The sequence below is a fragment of the Arvicanthis niloticus genome, chromosome 20 (genome assembly GCF_011762505.2).
Source record: "Arvicanthis niloticus isolate mArvNil1 chromosome 20, mArvNil1.pat.X, whole genome shotgun sequence".
NCBI lineage: Eukaryota > Metazoa > Chordata > Mammalia > Rodentia > Muridae > Arvicanthis > Arvicanthis niloticus.
The window spans coordinates 34,333,407-34,348,539 of NC_047677.1; the positions used below are offsets into that span (position 1 = coordinate 34,333,407).

Here is a 15,133-nt window from a genome sequence, read left to right on the forward strand (position 1 = left end):
CTCAGGGCTTCAGCCTTCTCATCCCAAATGCTTAAGCACAAGTAGAGAAACACTCTCCATAGGTAGGTTGGTGGGAAACTGACCAGAAAACTTCTATATCCAGAGTAGGAAGGCACTTGAAAGCATATGAAGGCTGAACTCAGCCCTGTGCCTGCGCTCCCAGCTGCAGAAATGGCTGCTGGGAAATCTGGGGCGTAGAGGGGTGGGGGATGGACTCAAGTCTCCCCAGTTCCTCGAAGCCAACACTGGCGGTGTTACAGTAACAAACAGCCACCACGGTGACATCTACACATATACAGAATTATATTTAAATTCACATGGAATAATATTTACATGTTAATTAAGTTATATGTAGGAAATTAGGAAAAGTCCAGATGGTTTACAAACAAAGAAAAGAAAACTATACAAGACAGGAAGAGAGCCAACAGTAAATGCTTCCCCTGCCACGCAGACAGGGTCTTCCAGAGAGCTACATCTTCTTAATCTGATTGTCCAAGTCATCGAAGTACGGGTGCTTGAGGGCCATTTTGCCAGAGATTCGTTTGGCAGGATCATACACTAGCATTTTCTGGAGAGAAAAAGAAAAAATAAACTTAGAAGCCTGCCCTCCAAGATACTTAAAATCACAGACACCTTGGTAACCTGTTATAAATTATAAGATAAGCACTCAGACAGCTTAAAACCAAAACATAAATCTTCAGATTATCTAGCTAATTATATCTACCTTGGAAATTAAATGTCCATCTGTTATTCACAACTGAAAAAGTAACAGTCAGTTATAGTGTTTTCTGACGGGGTGTCCACACCACGCCTTCCTGGAGCCCACAAAGGAAAAAACCCACACACAGCATGTGTACAAACACGGTGAACTAATTTAAATACTCCAGATCTCAAATCTTATCATGTATAGTATCTTTAGAGAAAACTCAATTACTAAATAGAATAAGGGGCTGGAGAGATGGCTCAGCGGTTAAGAGCACTGACTGCTCTTCCAGAGGTCCTGAGTTCAATTCCCAGCAACCTCATGGTGGCTCATAACCATCTGTAATGGGATACGATGCCCTTTTCTAGTATGTCTGAAGACAGCAACAGTGTATTTGCATATATAAAATAAATAAGTAAATCTTTTAAAAAGCAAACAAACAAATAAATAGATTAAAAGCCCACCCCAACCCAACCAACAGGGAGGGCCTTGAGTTACAATGACCTGAAAACCTTGATTCTCCTCCTAGGATGCTGGGATGACAGGCAGGGCCACACCAGGTATGTGTGGTGCTAGATAGAGATCAAAGCCAGGGCTTCATGCATATTGATCACTCGTTTGTGCCTACAGAGTCTCCATCTGTGCACACACATTCACTCAGGAGTATGAAGGCCTTGGGGACATGTCAGTCACTCCTCACAGCAAAGAGGAAAGATGTGCAACACTGTTTGGCAAGAAACTTGCCCAAATCCATAAACCAAGTCCCATCAACAATCCACAGTGGTCTCCAACTGTGTCAGTTTGCTGCTGGGGGCCTATGAAGGATGCAGACCCTGCTAACTCAGCAGTGTGCCGCTGGAGTAGAAGTGGGGACAGTGACAGCCACAGTGCTCGGCAGGCAGCGGGGCCACCGAAAGCTTGGCTAGTGGAGGGTGTCAGCTCAACAGGGGAAACTGGTGGTGCACAGGGCTGATTTCTGTAAAGTGACATGAAATCCTTGGTTTAAAGACCCGAGAACTAATTATGAAGCTCTACACCCGGAAAAAGCTCTGCCTTCCACCTATAGCCTCCAGCACCTCTCTCTCTCTCTCTCTCTCTCTCTCTCTCTCTCTCTCTCTCTCTCTCTCTCTCTCTCTCTCTCTCTCTCAGCTAATAACTTTAGATACTACCAGCAGATTGGGCCCAGGCTAGGGAAAGGCTTCTAAGTTAGCCAACAATAGCAATATGTAAAATACATGACGGCTATAGGGGTCTGGACAAATCTGAGCGGCATTTGGTGGCACCGTTTATAAATTGCAAGGGAGCTGAAAGACCAACTGGAACATCTACTTGATTCCTTCTACAAACTCAGATTTTGAACACTGCTCTACCTACAACCAATTTCCTAAAGGGGGCCTTTGTTTATTAATCCTGAACAGTAAATTTGTTTGTTCTTCGCACTGTTTTTAAAGAAAATAACTGATAATGGTGTGTACCGAGGCAACTGAAGAAAACCAGAATTACATTCGTCTTTGCTAGCCTTTCTGAGAGAGGAAACTAGGCCAGATCTGAAAAATGGAGTTTCTGCTGTCAAAAGCCTGAACAGCTCACTTAGCAAGCAGTCCACAGAGTGCTCGCTGCCAGACTGAGGGCTCAGCAGTGAACACACAGAACAAAGAGGAGTTATCGTAACTCAGCAACATGCTCTCAAGCAAGGTGGTGTGTGAGCCCGGCCTCTCCCACAGTGAGTATCCACTGTGGCCCAACACTGGAGGCTCCTCAGACACCGGGCACTTCACACCTCACAGGCAGCTGTCGCCGCTCCAGGCGTACCGGGCATCCGACTCAGCTGCTGACCCTTCCTGCTCACAAGTCCAGGACTGGGTATGTCCAGTCACCTCTACCTCTATGAACACGGGGCACCTCACCTCATCAGAGTCATAAAGAACTTACTGAGAGCAAATCCAAGCCGTTTTCATCCAGGTTCTTGACGTGGGAGGCGAGGCTCCCTGGCTTCCACTTGGGAAACGTGTTCTTGTAGTCCTGCAGGGACTCGACTTCTGGCCACACTTCATTGTTAGGTGTGCCCAGAGCTCTGAAAGCAAAGCAAACACCCCCATCACATACACAGCGTCTCCATGCGTCAACCGTACGAGCTTTGAACAGCGTAGGCAGAAGACGCAACTACCTGAAGATCCTGAAGAGCTGATCAATCTCCGAGTCCCCGTGGAAAAGCGGCTTCTTGGTTGCCAGTTCTGCAAATATGGTCCCTATACTCCAGATGTCAACCGGCGTGGAGTAGCGAGCTGAGCCCAGCAACACTTCTGGAGATCGGTACCACAGCGTCACTACCTGGTACAAGACAGAAGACACACCAGGAACTTAGGCCGCTCAGCAGGTGGAGAGCTTCCCCATCAAGCAGCAGGTGCAGGACCAGAGTGCCAGCACCTCCTTCAGCAGATAGAGCAGTGCACACATCTGTGTAATCTTAGCACCCAGAGAATGAGGCCAGTCAGAGCTACAGGAGACTGCCTCAAAACTCAAACGACACAAGGAGGGACCAATACTACAGACTCCAGGTTCCCGACTCCCCAGACACCCTTTCAGAAATACCAGAGGAACCCAGTCTGGTGATGTGGACCTTCAATTCCAGCTACTGCGAAGGTGAGTCCCAAGTCCCAAGTCTATCTACGGCAGTGACCTCAGGGCCAGCCAGGGCAAGTCAGTGAGATTTTCTCAAACAAGGAGCAGGAACACAGTTTGGGACCAGAGCACGTGTGAGGCCCGTGATTCAAGCCCCATTGCAGAGGAAAATAAACCAGAGCAGCCACATGAGATGCCAGCCATCAAGACACCACTGACAAAGGCTGATGACAGGGCCAAGGGCACAGCTCAGTGACAGAACACCTGAGCAACACAGGCCAAAGACTAGGGTCCAATCCCCAGTGCTCCCTCCCCCCCACCCCTTAGAGTTAACTGGATCCTGAATCCATCACAATAATATACCTCAGACAGCAAAACCTGCTTTCTAATTGATCTGAATGACCACAGCAAGTTCTAATCAGGAGGAAGCACAGCTCTGGGAAAGATTGATAGAGAAATGAGAACTCCAAAAACTACCTTAAGCCTGTTCCTTCAGGCCCCTCCAGGCATCAGTCTCCCCTGACAAAAGATGCCAGAGGTTCCATCTACATTTTCAGACCACATAAACAAAAAAAGAACAAATAAAAAAAAAAACCAATACTATCAGAACAGAATTTTTCCCCCCCAGAAACATGGTTTCTCTGTTTAGCCCTGGCTGTTCTGGAACTTGCTCTACAGACCAGGCTGGCCTCAAACTCAGGAGCTCCTCCTGCCTCCGCCTCTGCTGGGATTAAAGGCGAGCGCTGCCACTGCCCGGTTGCAGAGACTTTCTTCAACCAAGTATTTCTTTCTTGGCTTAAAAACCAGAGGCAGCAATACAGCCAGCACACACTCCAGACGCCGCTCACCTCATGTGTGTACACTCTTATCGGTATTCCAAACGCTCTGGCCAGGCCGAAATCAGCCAGTTTGATTGTTCCTTTGTCATCAATCAATAGATTTTGAGGTTTCAAGTCTCTGTGAAGAACTCTTCGGGAGTGACAAAAAACAATTCCCTGGAGGATTTGGTACAAGTAGCTCTAGAAAAGAAACAAGTCAGTCAGAAACCTGATCATTCCACAAGACTCCTAGATGAAAAATTTCTGAGAAAGGAAATTATGATGCAGAGAAAATAATTTAGCTACAAGACCTTTCGGGCCTCTTTAAACAGGTAGACACAGTATGTATCTATACCCACGTGAGCATTTAAAATTTTGTTCCCTGTCTTTAAGTCACAAGTTAGCTTTCTGTGCAGAAGTTTCCTCAACACTCGTGTCAACTGTTTTCTATCCGGAATAAAGTTGTTCTTTTCCATTTCTGTCAGCTTACACATGCATTTCCTCTTTGGAGAGGCCGGGAAAATATGTAAAACGGCTTAAACTGAGGATTTGTAAGTTCATCCGTAACCTAATTCTCTAGAGTGTGTGCACACATGGTGTCCAGGTCACAGGAAGTCAGTGCCCTCCTCTATTGCTTCCACCTTTGTTGTTGAGCTATTTCTCTTTAAGCCTGAAGTTTACCATTTCGATCAAACTGGCTGGCCGAGGGACACAACAGAGCCACGCCACTCCCATCCCTGCCTCTGTCCCTCAGGCTCTGGGCTTACAGATGTACACACTGCCACACCGCTCTCGTGTGGAACTGGGAATCAGAACTCAGCTTGTATCATACACACTTTCCCACTGCAATGTCCCCCAAGCCCTCCAATCTCGTTCTTAAAGCAAATGAATCCTTATGCTGTCCATAAGACAAAGTTAGGAGGTAGGAGAGGGCAAAAAAAAAATACTGACATTATTCTAATACATATGATCTTATATATTATTGCTTCAACAAAACAAAAGAAAATCCAAAAGCTCATTAAGAATCCTCCGCTGGATAATTTCCTGTCAACTTGACACAGCTAGAGTTATTGGAGAGGGAGTTCCAACTGAGAAAACGTTCCCTAAGACCAGGCTGTAAGCAAGCCTGTAAGGCATTTTCTTAATTAGTGATTGATGGGGGAGGGCCCAACCCATCATGGGCAGGGCCATCCCTGGACTGCTGGTCCAAGGTTCTAGAAGAAAACAAGCTAAGCAGGCCACGAGGAGCAAGCCAGTAAGCAGCTCCCTTCCACGGCCTCTGCATCAGCATCAGCATCAGCTCCTGCCTCCAGATCCTGGCCATTTGAGTTCCTGTCCTGACTTGAGTGATGAACAATTATACACAAGTGTAAGCCGAATGGACACTTTCCTCCCCACGTTGCTCTGGCCATAGCCTTCATCACAGCCAACACTGACGAGACTAAGTCATCCACAGTGTAAGCACTGGCAATGGTGGTCACCACTAGCAAATCATCATGCGTTAGGAAAAAGACCTTTGAAATCACTGAGCCATATCCTAACACAGAAAGATAAATGAGTATGTATGGGCTGTGCATAATTGAGTAAACACAATGTTAAATAACTATAATAAGATCCCTCACATAATATACCCAAGACTATTTAAAAGATACATACAGTCAAATCTTGGTAATGATATAATAACTTATTAGGGCAGCCTGGGCTACACCATAGAATGAACCCCCATTGCTCCTGAGGAACAGTGGGGAAGAGACAGGAGAAGGCCAGCTCATGCACATACAGAAGGATCCCATTAGGTTTAGATGCGCACAAAGCCAGAGTGCAAGTGCCAAGGCATGGACACAGGGCTTAGAGGAAACATAAAGCTGGTTTAAGACATTTACCATAGACATTTAAAACCCGCACACGTCTGGTCTGCTGAGAAAAACACTTGCCCAGTTTTGCACAATGCCCTGGATCGAATACCCAATACCACACCCAAACAACAATAAATACGTTTATAACTTAACTGAAATACAATATTAACATTAACAAAAGCGCTATTTTTCAGAGTGAGACCACTCAGCATCAGCACTGGGCTCAGGCTGCTGTCACTGATCTACAAAGAGCCGCTGTAGCCTCTTCTGTCCCCAGCAGTGTGACGCATAGCCCATAGGGTAGCACTCAGGTGCGCAGACACTCCTCTTTTCACTTCTAGAACTATCTGGAAATAAGACAGGTGGATGAAGGTCTCATCTGGGCAGACGAAGGAAAGACAAGAAAATACTCTATTTTCTTACAGGCTTTCTAAGATCTGGTCACAAAACACAAGGATGGAGCCGACATGCAGAGGGAGTTTACGTATTAATCAAAGTATGCCGCGCTTTACCTTAACGAGCGAAGCATCCATGAACTGACCAGGAGGGATGGAGTCCAGGTACTTCTTGAGGTCCATGGACAGGAACTCAAAGATGAGGTACAGCCTGGAGTCCTGCATGAGTACGTCCTGCAGGCTGAGCAGAGCACAGTGAGCCCAGCAAGCAGCTCTCCTCCCGCTGCCAACAGCACAGCTGCTTCTGGGAGCCTCACGGTTATCACAGAAGCTTCTTAACAATTACCTTCACTCTGAAGAAGAACTTGAGGAAGGAAGTTCAGGACAGTAACCTATAGCTTCCCATGCAGAAGGAGCGATCTCACACGACCTGCATTCCCAAAGCTGGCTGCTTGTGGACACTAAAGCTGACACTAACTTCAATACCTGTTCCCTAGTCCCAGCCCCAGTGCAATAGTTAGAACCCAGGCCAGCGGCAGAGGCCGGTCACCCCGGCTATGAGGCAGAAGCTGAGGAGGTTAAGGCCAAGGGTTTGTAAATTCAAGGCTGCCAGGGGGTGGAGTAAGCACAGGACAACCTGGGTTAATTCTGTGAGAGTGCTGGAACCCATAATCCATCCCAGCACCTGGGAGTTAGAGGACAGCAGTAGATTCTAGGCCAACCTGGGTGAGCTAGAGTAAAATCCGGTCTCAAAAATTCAAACCCCAAATTAAGAGGCCAGAGGCTACAGCTCAGTGGTAGAGTGCTTTCTTAGCATGCCCAAAGCCTGGGGTTCAGTCCCTTGTACCAACAGAAATTCTAATGAACCAGTTGACAACTTCCTCAAAAACCCAACCCAAATGAGTCAATAAAACATAATACACCTCACCACTCAACCTAGCTACTTGTCTTAGAAGCCTTAGGGCCTTAGAGGCCTTTGGTGACCTGGACCCTAAAAGTAAGAGCTGAGCCTTGCTCCTCCAGCCAATTTTAGCACCTCTGTCTCCAATTCTCCAAACATCCTTGTTCTCTTTACTTCCCCCCTGGCATCATCACAATCAACAAAGAAATCAGACTCTATTCCACTTGAACCAGAGACTCAGTAAAAATTTCCCCATTAAAATAGATTTGCTTGCAGCAGCCCGTGGAGAATGGTTTCAATTCCAACACAGCACACCTGACTATGTTTGGATGTCGAAGTTCTTTTAAGAGAGAGATTTCCCGAATTGCAGTGCTGGGCACTCCTTCTTCCTCGCTTTCAAGTCTGATTTTCTTCATGGCCACTATCTGGCCCGTAGTTCTGTGTCTGCCCTTATACACTACACCATAAGTACCTGAAATAAAGCAAAGAGATTTTTTCTTTTAAGTTGAACTCTTTGAGTGTCTCATGAGAGAAGGCCAGCTGTGCCCAGATAGGTCACCTCACACATTAATTAAACCCTGACTGCTTTCAAAAAGGAACGAAGATAACCACAACCTAACATACACATGGTTTAGAAATCATACTCACTGAGTCCCCCCAAGTCTCCCAGTTAAGCTTCCCCCACAACCCAGCACATGAACATAAGACAGGGATCAAGTTGAAATTCACCTATCAAATATCCTGCATGTAGTTAAACACTACATAAGCTTAAGACTGGGTCGGGAAGTGGTGACACATGCCTTTAATCTTAGCATTTGGGAGGCAGAGGCAGGCGGATTTCTGAGTTCAAGGCCAGCCTGGTCTACAGAGTGAGTTCCGGGACAGCCAGGCTACACAGAGAAACCCTGTCTTGAAAAACAAAAACAAAAAAAACTTAAGATTGAAAATCAGTACCATGAGGAAGCACTGAGAAACTTTTAAAAAACTGTATTGACTTAGGATTTCCTTGGCACTTTTACACACATCTCAAAATGCAGTCAACAGTTCTCCCCCAGCAGAGTGGAGACGGTAACACCACGTTTTTATGAAACCCAATAAATCTTCTACCGCTGGGGACGTGGAAAAACGCGAACGTGAGTAGTGTCACATGATCAGCAATGGCAGGAAGAAAAGACACAGTGGGGTGTGGCAGACAGAGCGAGCTGACATTTGTGCTATTCTCCAGGTACTGAACTCCTAGCTGAACATAAACCTTGTTGAACAGATCCCGGTGTGGCAATACAAGCCTGTGATCCTATCACTTGGGAACCTGAGGCAAGGTTAGACCTTGTCTAAAAAGCCCAAACGAAGGGTTGGAGCAGTTTCTTCCAAAGGTAAAAGCAACTCCACAGCATTTACTGGCCCCAAGGATCCATCCCAGAGACCAAACTTCTTAGAAGATTAAGAATTTTGCTATCTGCACAAGCTTTGTTCCAGCATTCTTTAAATTCCAGGAACGTTTGGTTTCCTAAACACTACAGTTATTTTAATATTATTTCAAATAAAATCCTCACTAGTTTGACCAAAGGCTAGGTGATTAAATAACCAAGTTATTCCAGATAAAAAGAACTGACTGCATTCTGTCTGCAAAGCCACAGGAAATCTATGCGCTCACATGTTCCTTCATGGTGGATCTGTCATGCTTGTCTGAAGGACGGAAGTAGCTAAGCCACTGGCAACATGACACGATCTGAGCAGTCACAATCAGTAAGGTATATAACAATCAAATAAGCAACGATGAATTCAGGATTCCTGGCATCTTGTTCCCTCCCAGTGCCCTACCGAATTTCTTGACGAATGTGCAGAACTAAGTCACGATTGGTAGCCAACACTCAGTATCTGTCGATTCGTACACAGTGCAGAACTGCTTGTTTTGAGCGTCTCAACTCCCGGCTCTTCTCAGGTAACTACTGCCACAGCGCTAACCAGAACACACCCAACACTATTCATAAGCTAAATGAAAGAAATGCTCTGAAATTAAATGTCTTAAATTCGGAAGTATTCTAAGTAATAAATAATTGAGGACGGTAAAGTATCAAACAAGGCTGGAGAGATGGCTCAGAGTTTAGACCACAGCCCTTGCAGAGGACCTACAGTATCCACACCAGGCTCACAGCCTCCTGTAAATCCAACTCCAGAGGAGGCAACACTTCCGGCCTCCAAGGGCTATGCACACTTGTACAAATGCGTGCACGCGCGCACACACTGAATTTCACAAAGTAAATGCAAGGGTAAGATCCCAGTCATCCCGAGGCTTGACAACCCTGCCTGGTAAAAGCCATTAAACAACCTCATCAAAAACAAATGTTTCTGGAGTGCTTACTAAATGCCAAGGAAGGCCCTACCAACCACATGTAGCCAGGCAGTTGTATAATCTGACTCGCTGGGCATGGTGACCACCAATACACAGATGACTAAGTAAGAAAACACTAACAAGGAAAAAACATGTTACGACCTAGTCACAGGTTTGACCAGGTACTTGGTATTAGAAGAAGAAAATGTAGACAGTATTACCTAATTTCCAAGTTATTTCAACAAGTGATTCAGGATCCCCTACAGAGAATCCAGAATAGCCAGGCACAAGGCAGCAGACAAGCCTCTAGGCCAGAGAAGAATTCAGAAAAGCAGGTCAAGGTGCCGCAGGACCTGAACAGCAGCCGTCCACGGGGGCCCAGCCTTCACGAAGCTTGAGCCCAGACCAGCCAGAAGGAATAATGAGGCTGCCTCAAGAAAATGAACAAATTCCTTCAACTACAACATAGGTTCTCAACCTGTGGGTCGCTCGTTGGAAGGGCACACATCTCAGATATTCTGTGTTATCAGATATTTACATTATGATTCCTAAGAGTAGAAAAATTAGTTATGAGGTAGCAACAAAACTAATTTTAAGGGTCACCACAACTAGTCAAGGATTGCAGTCTTAGGAAGATTGAGAACCACTGCTCTAGGACAAGTTAAAGAGTGAGGCCAGAAAGCCCCATCTAAGTAAAGGCACCAAAGAAAAGGCATCACCCAACTGGACAGGTGAGTGGCAATGAACGGCTCTGGCAAGGAGGAGTGGTCACCATGTAAGGAGACAGTTGCGGAGATGATGGTCACATTAAAGAAAAGAAATCCCCAGACCCATACAAGACACTGCCTGGGATATTCCTGGTTTACTAAATCCCCTGCCTTGCTTTTAATACCCTGTGTAAGTGGGGTCTCTAAACAGAGATGAAAACGGTCCTCAGCAGAACCCACATAGAAACAACTTCCACCGTTTGCTCCTGGAGACCTAAGAATGAAGTCTTGACTCCTAGATAGAAATATGGAAATTCTGTTGCAGGGAGAGAAAACCCAAAAGACAGAAACAGGAAAGGGTTAATTTTGTTTATGTCACACAGGCCTAAGCATTGTTTAAACTACTACAGAAAGGAATTGAACACCATGTGACAGTCACTAGGCTTTAGTCATTCTTGCCCATGGTGACCACACAGAATACCACCCGACCTCGTTGGTTAAGTACAGCACCCAGTTTACATAAAACTTAGAATCCAGTACTTAATTACTTAGTAAAAGACTAAAATGTACTATGAAATTTAGCATCATTTTATCCCCCCACACACAATCTACTCCCCCAACACACAGGCAAGCGATCGGTAGTGCACCCCAAACGCAAACATCTGGGTTATTCAGCTCCAGAAGGGAGACTGGCCTGGGGAATCCTCAGGCATAACTCAGTAGCAGAGTGTACTGGGCCCTAGAGTTCCTAGCAAAGAATCAGGATAATATAAATTCTCTTGATCAAGAAACCCCTTGTGCTTTAGGCTGCATCTTACTCTTTGCTGGTGCTGTGATCAACACCCAGACAAAAGCAGCCCAAGGAAAGGTTTGTTTGGACTCGGAGTCCAGGTTAGAGTCCAGCAGCAGCAGGAGCATAGGCGGCTGAGAGTGAGGTGCACTGCGGCCTGACTCCCTCTCCATTTACACAGTAGATGTCTCAGGCAAGGGATGGTACCCACATTGGGGGAGGGTCCCGCCCACGTCAACTAATATAGTCAAACTAATCCCCTATAGGTGTGCTCGGAGCGATCTCAGATTCTGTCACGGTGGCCACAAGCACCAACTGTAACGGCACACTCATGCACATGCGTGGAGATGCCTCAGTGACTGCACGTAGTAAATGTTTCTGTGTTCCACAGTAGCACTGTTACATCCTTTAAAAAAGAAAAAATTCTACTGAAACCACTCACCTTCTCCGATTTTCTCTATTTTGATATAGTCTTCCATAGTTACTCGACAGGTTACGACGGACCCTAAAAGGACGGAAAACAGCACCGTGATCACATGTTACTAATTCAAAACAGCCTAAGCATCCGGGAGACGTCACAGAAGAGTGGTTTCCAGGGCCTCCAGCATAGCATATATATATATATATGTACATATATATATGTATGTATATATACATATACATGTATAAGCATTTGTTTACCTTAAAAGCATTCAATTCACTTGAACAGCTAGAACACTGAGTTGCACAAGTGAATTGAATGCTTTCCAAAAAAAAACAAAAAAACAAAAAAACAAAACAGCCACAGACAATCCCACTCAAGACACTCAAAAGGCAAATGCCAGTAAGCACCTTAGAGGAAAGAGTGTTAGGCTCTGTGCTGGCTGGCTTTAGGTCAGGTCACACTGTCACAAGCTGAAGTCATCTGAGAGGACAGAACTTCAGTTAAAGAAAATGCTTCCATAGGATGGGGCTGTAGGCTAGTCCTTAGGGCATTCTCTTAATTAGGGATTGATGGGGGAGGGCCCAGCCCATTGTGGGTGGGGCCATCGGGGCAGAGGGTCCTGTGTTCTTTAAGAAAGCAGGCTGAGCAAAAGCTATGTGAAGCAAGCCAGGAAGCAGCACCCCTCCATGGCCTCTGCATCCGCTCCAGCCTCCAGGTTCCTGTCCCGACTTCCTCTGATGCTGACCTGTGATGTGGAAGTACAAGACAAATAAACCCTTTCCTTCCCAAGTTTCTTTGCTTTGGACATGGCATTTCATCATAACAATAATAACCCTAAGACAGCGTGTTTGGACAAAACCCTAATCACACATGCAAAAATATCAGGAACAAGGGAGGGAAAAAATTCTTGGCTCACAAAGAATGGTAGAAAAAAAGTGGTGCCTTTTCCTTGAAAGCCCTCTGCCACGGATGGTAAGATCCTTCTGAGTGAAGATCAAGGAATAGCTGATCTGAGTGCAGTCCCTTACAGACTCCTTTCCAACAGTAAAATCAACTATGGGGTGTGGTGGCACAAGCCGGGAATCCCAGCTCTTGAGACTGCACAAGGAGACCGTGGCTCAACAAATTAAAAAAAAAAAAAAAAAAATCAAAAGGAAAATATACACTTGTCCCAGAGTTTTGCCAGGCATCCCACTAGACCCCGAGGATTCTCATAAGATTCACTCTCAACTATATATAATGTTTATGAAATTTCAATGTACACCAAAAAAAAAAATTCCCTTCTCTTCAATAGAGACGCAATAGAACTATATAGAAAATTAAACGTTTCAGCCACCTCTGCACAGACAGCAAAGAGTTAACGTGTCTTCAAAGCTGGCCTCATTTCCCTCCAACATTTTCCAGTCTCCTGGGGCTGGTGTTAAAAACTGCCCAGTGTATCCAAGTTGGAGGCTGGGGGGAGGGGATGGTGATCAGCACGCCAGAACCTTCATCAATATTTAGGTTTTAAGACAATGTGGCCTGGGTACCGTCTATGTGGCCGTGTACCAGCACAGGGATCTAAAAATAAACAAGACTACATTTTCTTGGCCCTGCACCTTGGTAGGAATGCTTTTGAAACAACCACGGGTCTGTTTCTCCGGCGGTACCAACTTGAAGGCCTCCAAAGGCAGCTGGCCTGGTTGCAGCCCAGCTCCGCACAGGCAGCCAGCAGGGCCTGGGACACGACTTGGCACCCCGCCCACACTCGGGGCTCCAGCGAGGCCCTGCGGGTCTGCAGGAACCTGGAGCTCGCGTAGGGGCCTGCACATCCGCAGGACCCCAGGCTCGGGTGAGCTTTGCCCCTCCATAGGGGACCCCTGGCTCGGGTGAGCCCTTCCCCTCCTTAGGGGACCCCTGGCTCGGGTCTGACCTGCCCCTCCATAGGGGATCCCTGACTCGGGTGAGCTTTGCCTCTCCATAGGGGACCCCTGGCTCGGGTGAGACCTGCCCCTCCATAGGGGACCCCTGGCTCCGGTCAGCCCTGCTCATCCATAGGGAACCCCAGGCTCTGGGAGGCCATACTTCTGCATAGGGGACCTGGACTCAGGTGAGGCCATGCCCATCCATAGGGGACCCGAAGTTCAGATGAGCCCTGGGAACCCAGGGCTCAGAGTGACCATGCCCATCCATAGGGGACCCCAGACTCAGGGGAGGCCCTACCCGTCCACAGGAGACCACGGTCTCACGTGGAGGCCCTACCCGTCCACAAGGGGTCCCCGGGTTCACATGGCTGTCCTGCCCGTCCCCGGGGGGAGACCCCCCTGGCTCCCGTGGAGCCCCCGCAGGCCCTGCTCGCACCCGGCCCGACTCACGCCATACCTCTCTGTCCCCGCGGCGACCACACCGCAGTTCCGGACTGCAGACGCAGCGACTCCCGGAGATTAGAGGCCGAGTGCCAGCAGTTTCAAACTCGCCGCGGTAAAGCTCCCGGGATCCGCCAATCCGATTGCACGTAGACGTTCAAAGGAGCCAATCAGAGCGGAGCCACGCTGGAACCAGGCTGCCTGGGAGCGCAGAGCGCGAAAGGGAGCGGAAACCGCGGTCGGAGGAATTGCAGGAGGGGCGGGCGCCAACTGACTCTTGAGTTCTGTTTTCCTTCCTATGTCATCCTGTTGTTTCTGGACAGGCTAATCTATTTTCCCCCCTTCCTCTCCCTTTCTATTTGTATTTTTTCTGCAGGACAAACACAATTCAAATGTATTGAATTTAGATAGCCACCACCTGGCTAACATTTAAAAGTATGATTATTCCCATCAAAAATATACGTTAAGTTGAGGATTGTGGCACACGCCTTTAATCCCAGCACACACAGCAGCAGGCGTGTGTGTGTGTGTGTGTGTGTGTGTGTGTGTGTGTGTGTGTGTGTCCATGCACACACGCGCGTGCATATGTGCATATATGTATGTACACATGTATATGTATGTGCACATATGCGTATGTATATATGTTTTAAATAGTATATATATAATATTAAGTTTCACTATGTAATTTTCAAACAATATTGGTCTGTGTTAATTCTTTTCATCCCTTCTCCCAGTAACCCTAGTCCCCCCACCTCATAACTGCATGCCCCCAGCCCCATAGCCTCCTGTGTCCTATTGCCATTTCCCCCTTGGTGTCCTTTCTAGTTCCAAGCTTATATACACACTAACATATGAACATTACACGCTAGGATCCACGAATGAGAAAGAACATGAGGTCTCTGCCTCTGTTTGTCTGTGTTAGCTCTCTTGCTGTAGTTTCCAGCTCTCCCTGTGTTCCTGCAGTTTATGGTTTTTCTAATGTGTGATTAGCGGCCAGCAGAAGGATCACATTTAAAGTACCTTGAGAAGACAAGGGGACAGGAACCAACAAAACACTGCAAGGCACCCTCGAAACTAAAAAGAAAAAAAAAATGCCATTTTATCTCTGTGATTTTATACTTATGTATCCATGCTTTGGTCTTGCATTATGTATAAAATAGCAACACAAATGTTTCGTCGTGTCTCTACATAAGAATGTTAAATTTTGGGCAGGAGAGATGGCTCAGAGGTTTAGAGCACT

General features: G+C 46.7%; 1 protein-coding gene across 2 annotated transcripts; it reads right to left on the reverse strand.

Moving 5' to 3' along the window:
• Positions 1–281: 281 nt before the first annotated feature.
• Cdk1 (cyclin dependent kinase 1) lies at positions 282–14,047 on the reverse strand. Of its 2 annotated transcripts, none has more exons than XM_034524281.2 (8): positions 13,910–14,047; positions 11,567–11,629; positions 7,611–7,767; positions 6,512–6,635; positions 4,174–4,344; positions 2,871–3,034; positions 2,636–2,777; positions 282–568 (listed from the first exon to the last, which is right to left on the reverse strand). In XM_034524281.2, exons 2-8 carry the CDS (start codon positions 11,601–11,603, stop codon positions 470–472), a joined length of 894 nt encoding a protein of 297 aa, XP_034380172.1. In that variant the 5' UTR covers positions 11,604–11,629; positions 13,910–14,047; the 3' UTR covers positions 282–469. The 2 variants fall into 2 exon arrangements, with proteins under 2 accessions (XP_034380172.1, XP_034380173.1); XM_034524282.2 differs by lacking the exon at positions 13,910–14,047 and adding an exon at positions 11,956–11,974.
• Between the last annotated feature and the right edge of the window lie 1,086 nt (positions 14,048–15,133).

Bases quoted from the DNA above. Each gene is read 5' to 3' on its own strand.
- Cdk1 (XM_034524281.2), bottom strand. From the start codon at position 11,603: ATGGAAGACTATATCAAAATAGAGAAAATCGGAGAAG. The intron at 7,768-11,566 runs GTGAGTGGTTTC...GCTTTATTTCAG, and splicing joins AATAGAGAAAATCGGAGAAG to GTACTTATGGTGTAGTGTAT. The intron at 3,035-4,173 runs GTGAGCGGCGTC...GTCTTGTACCAG, and splicing joins TAAGAGTGTACACACATGAG to GTAGTGACGCTGTGGTACCG.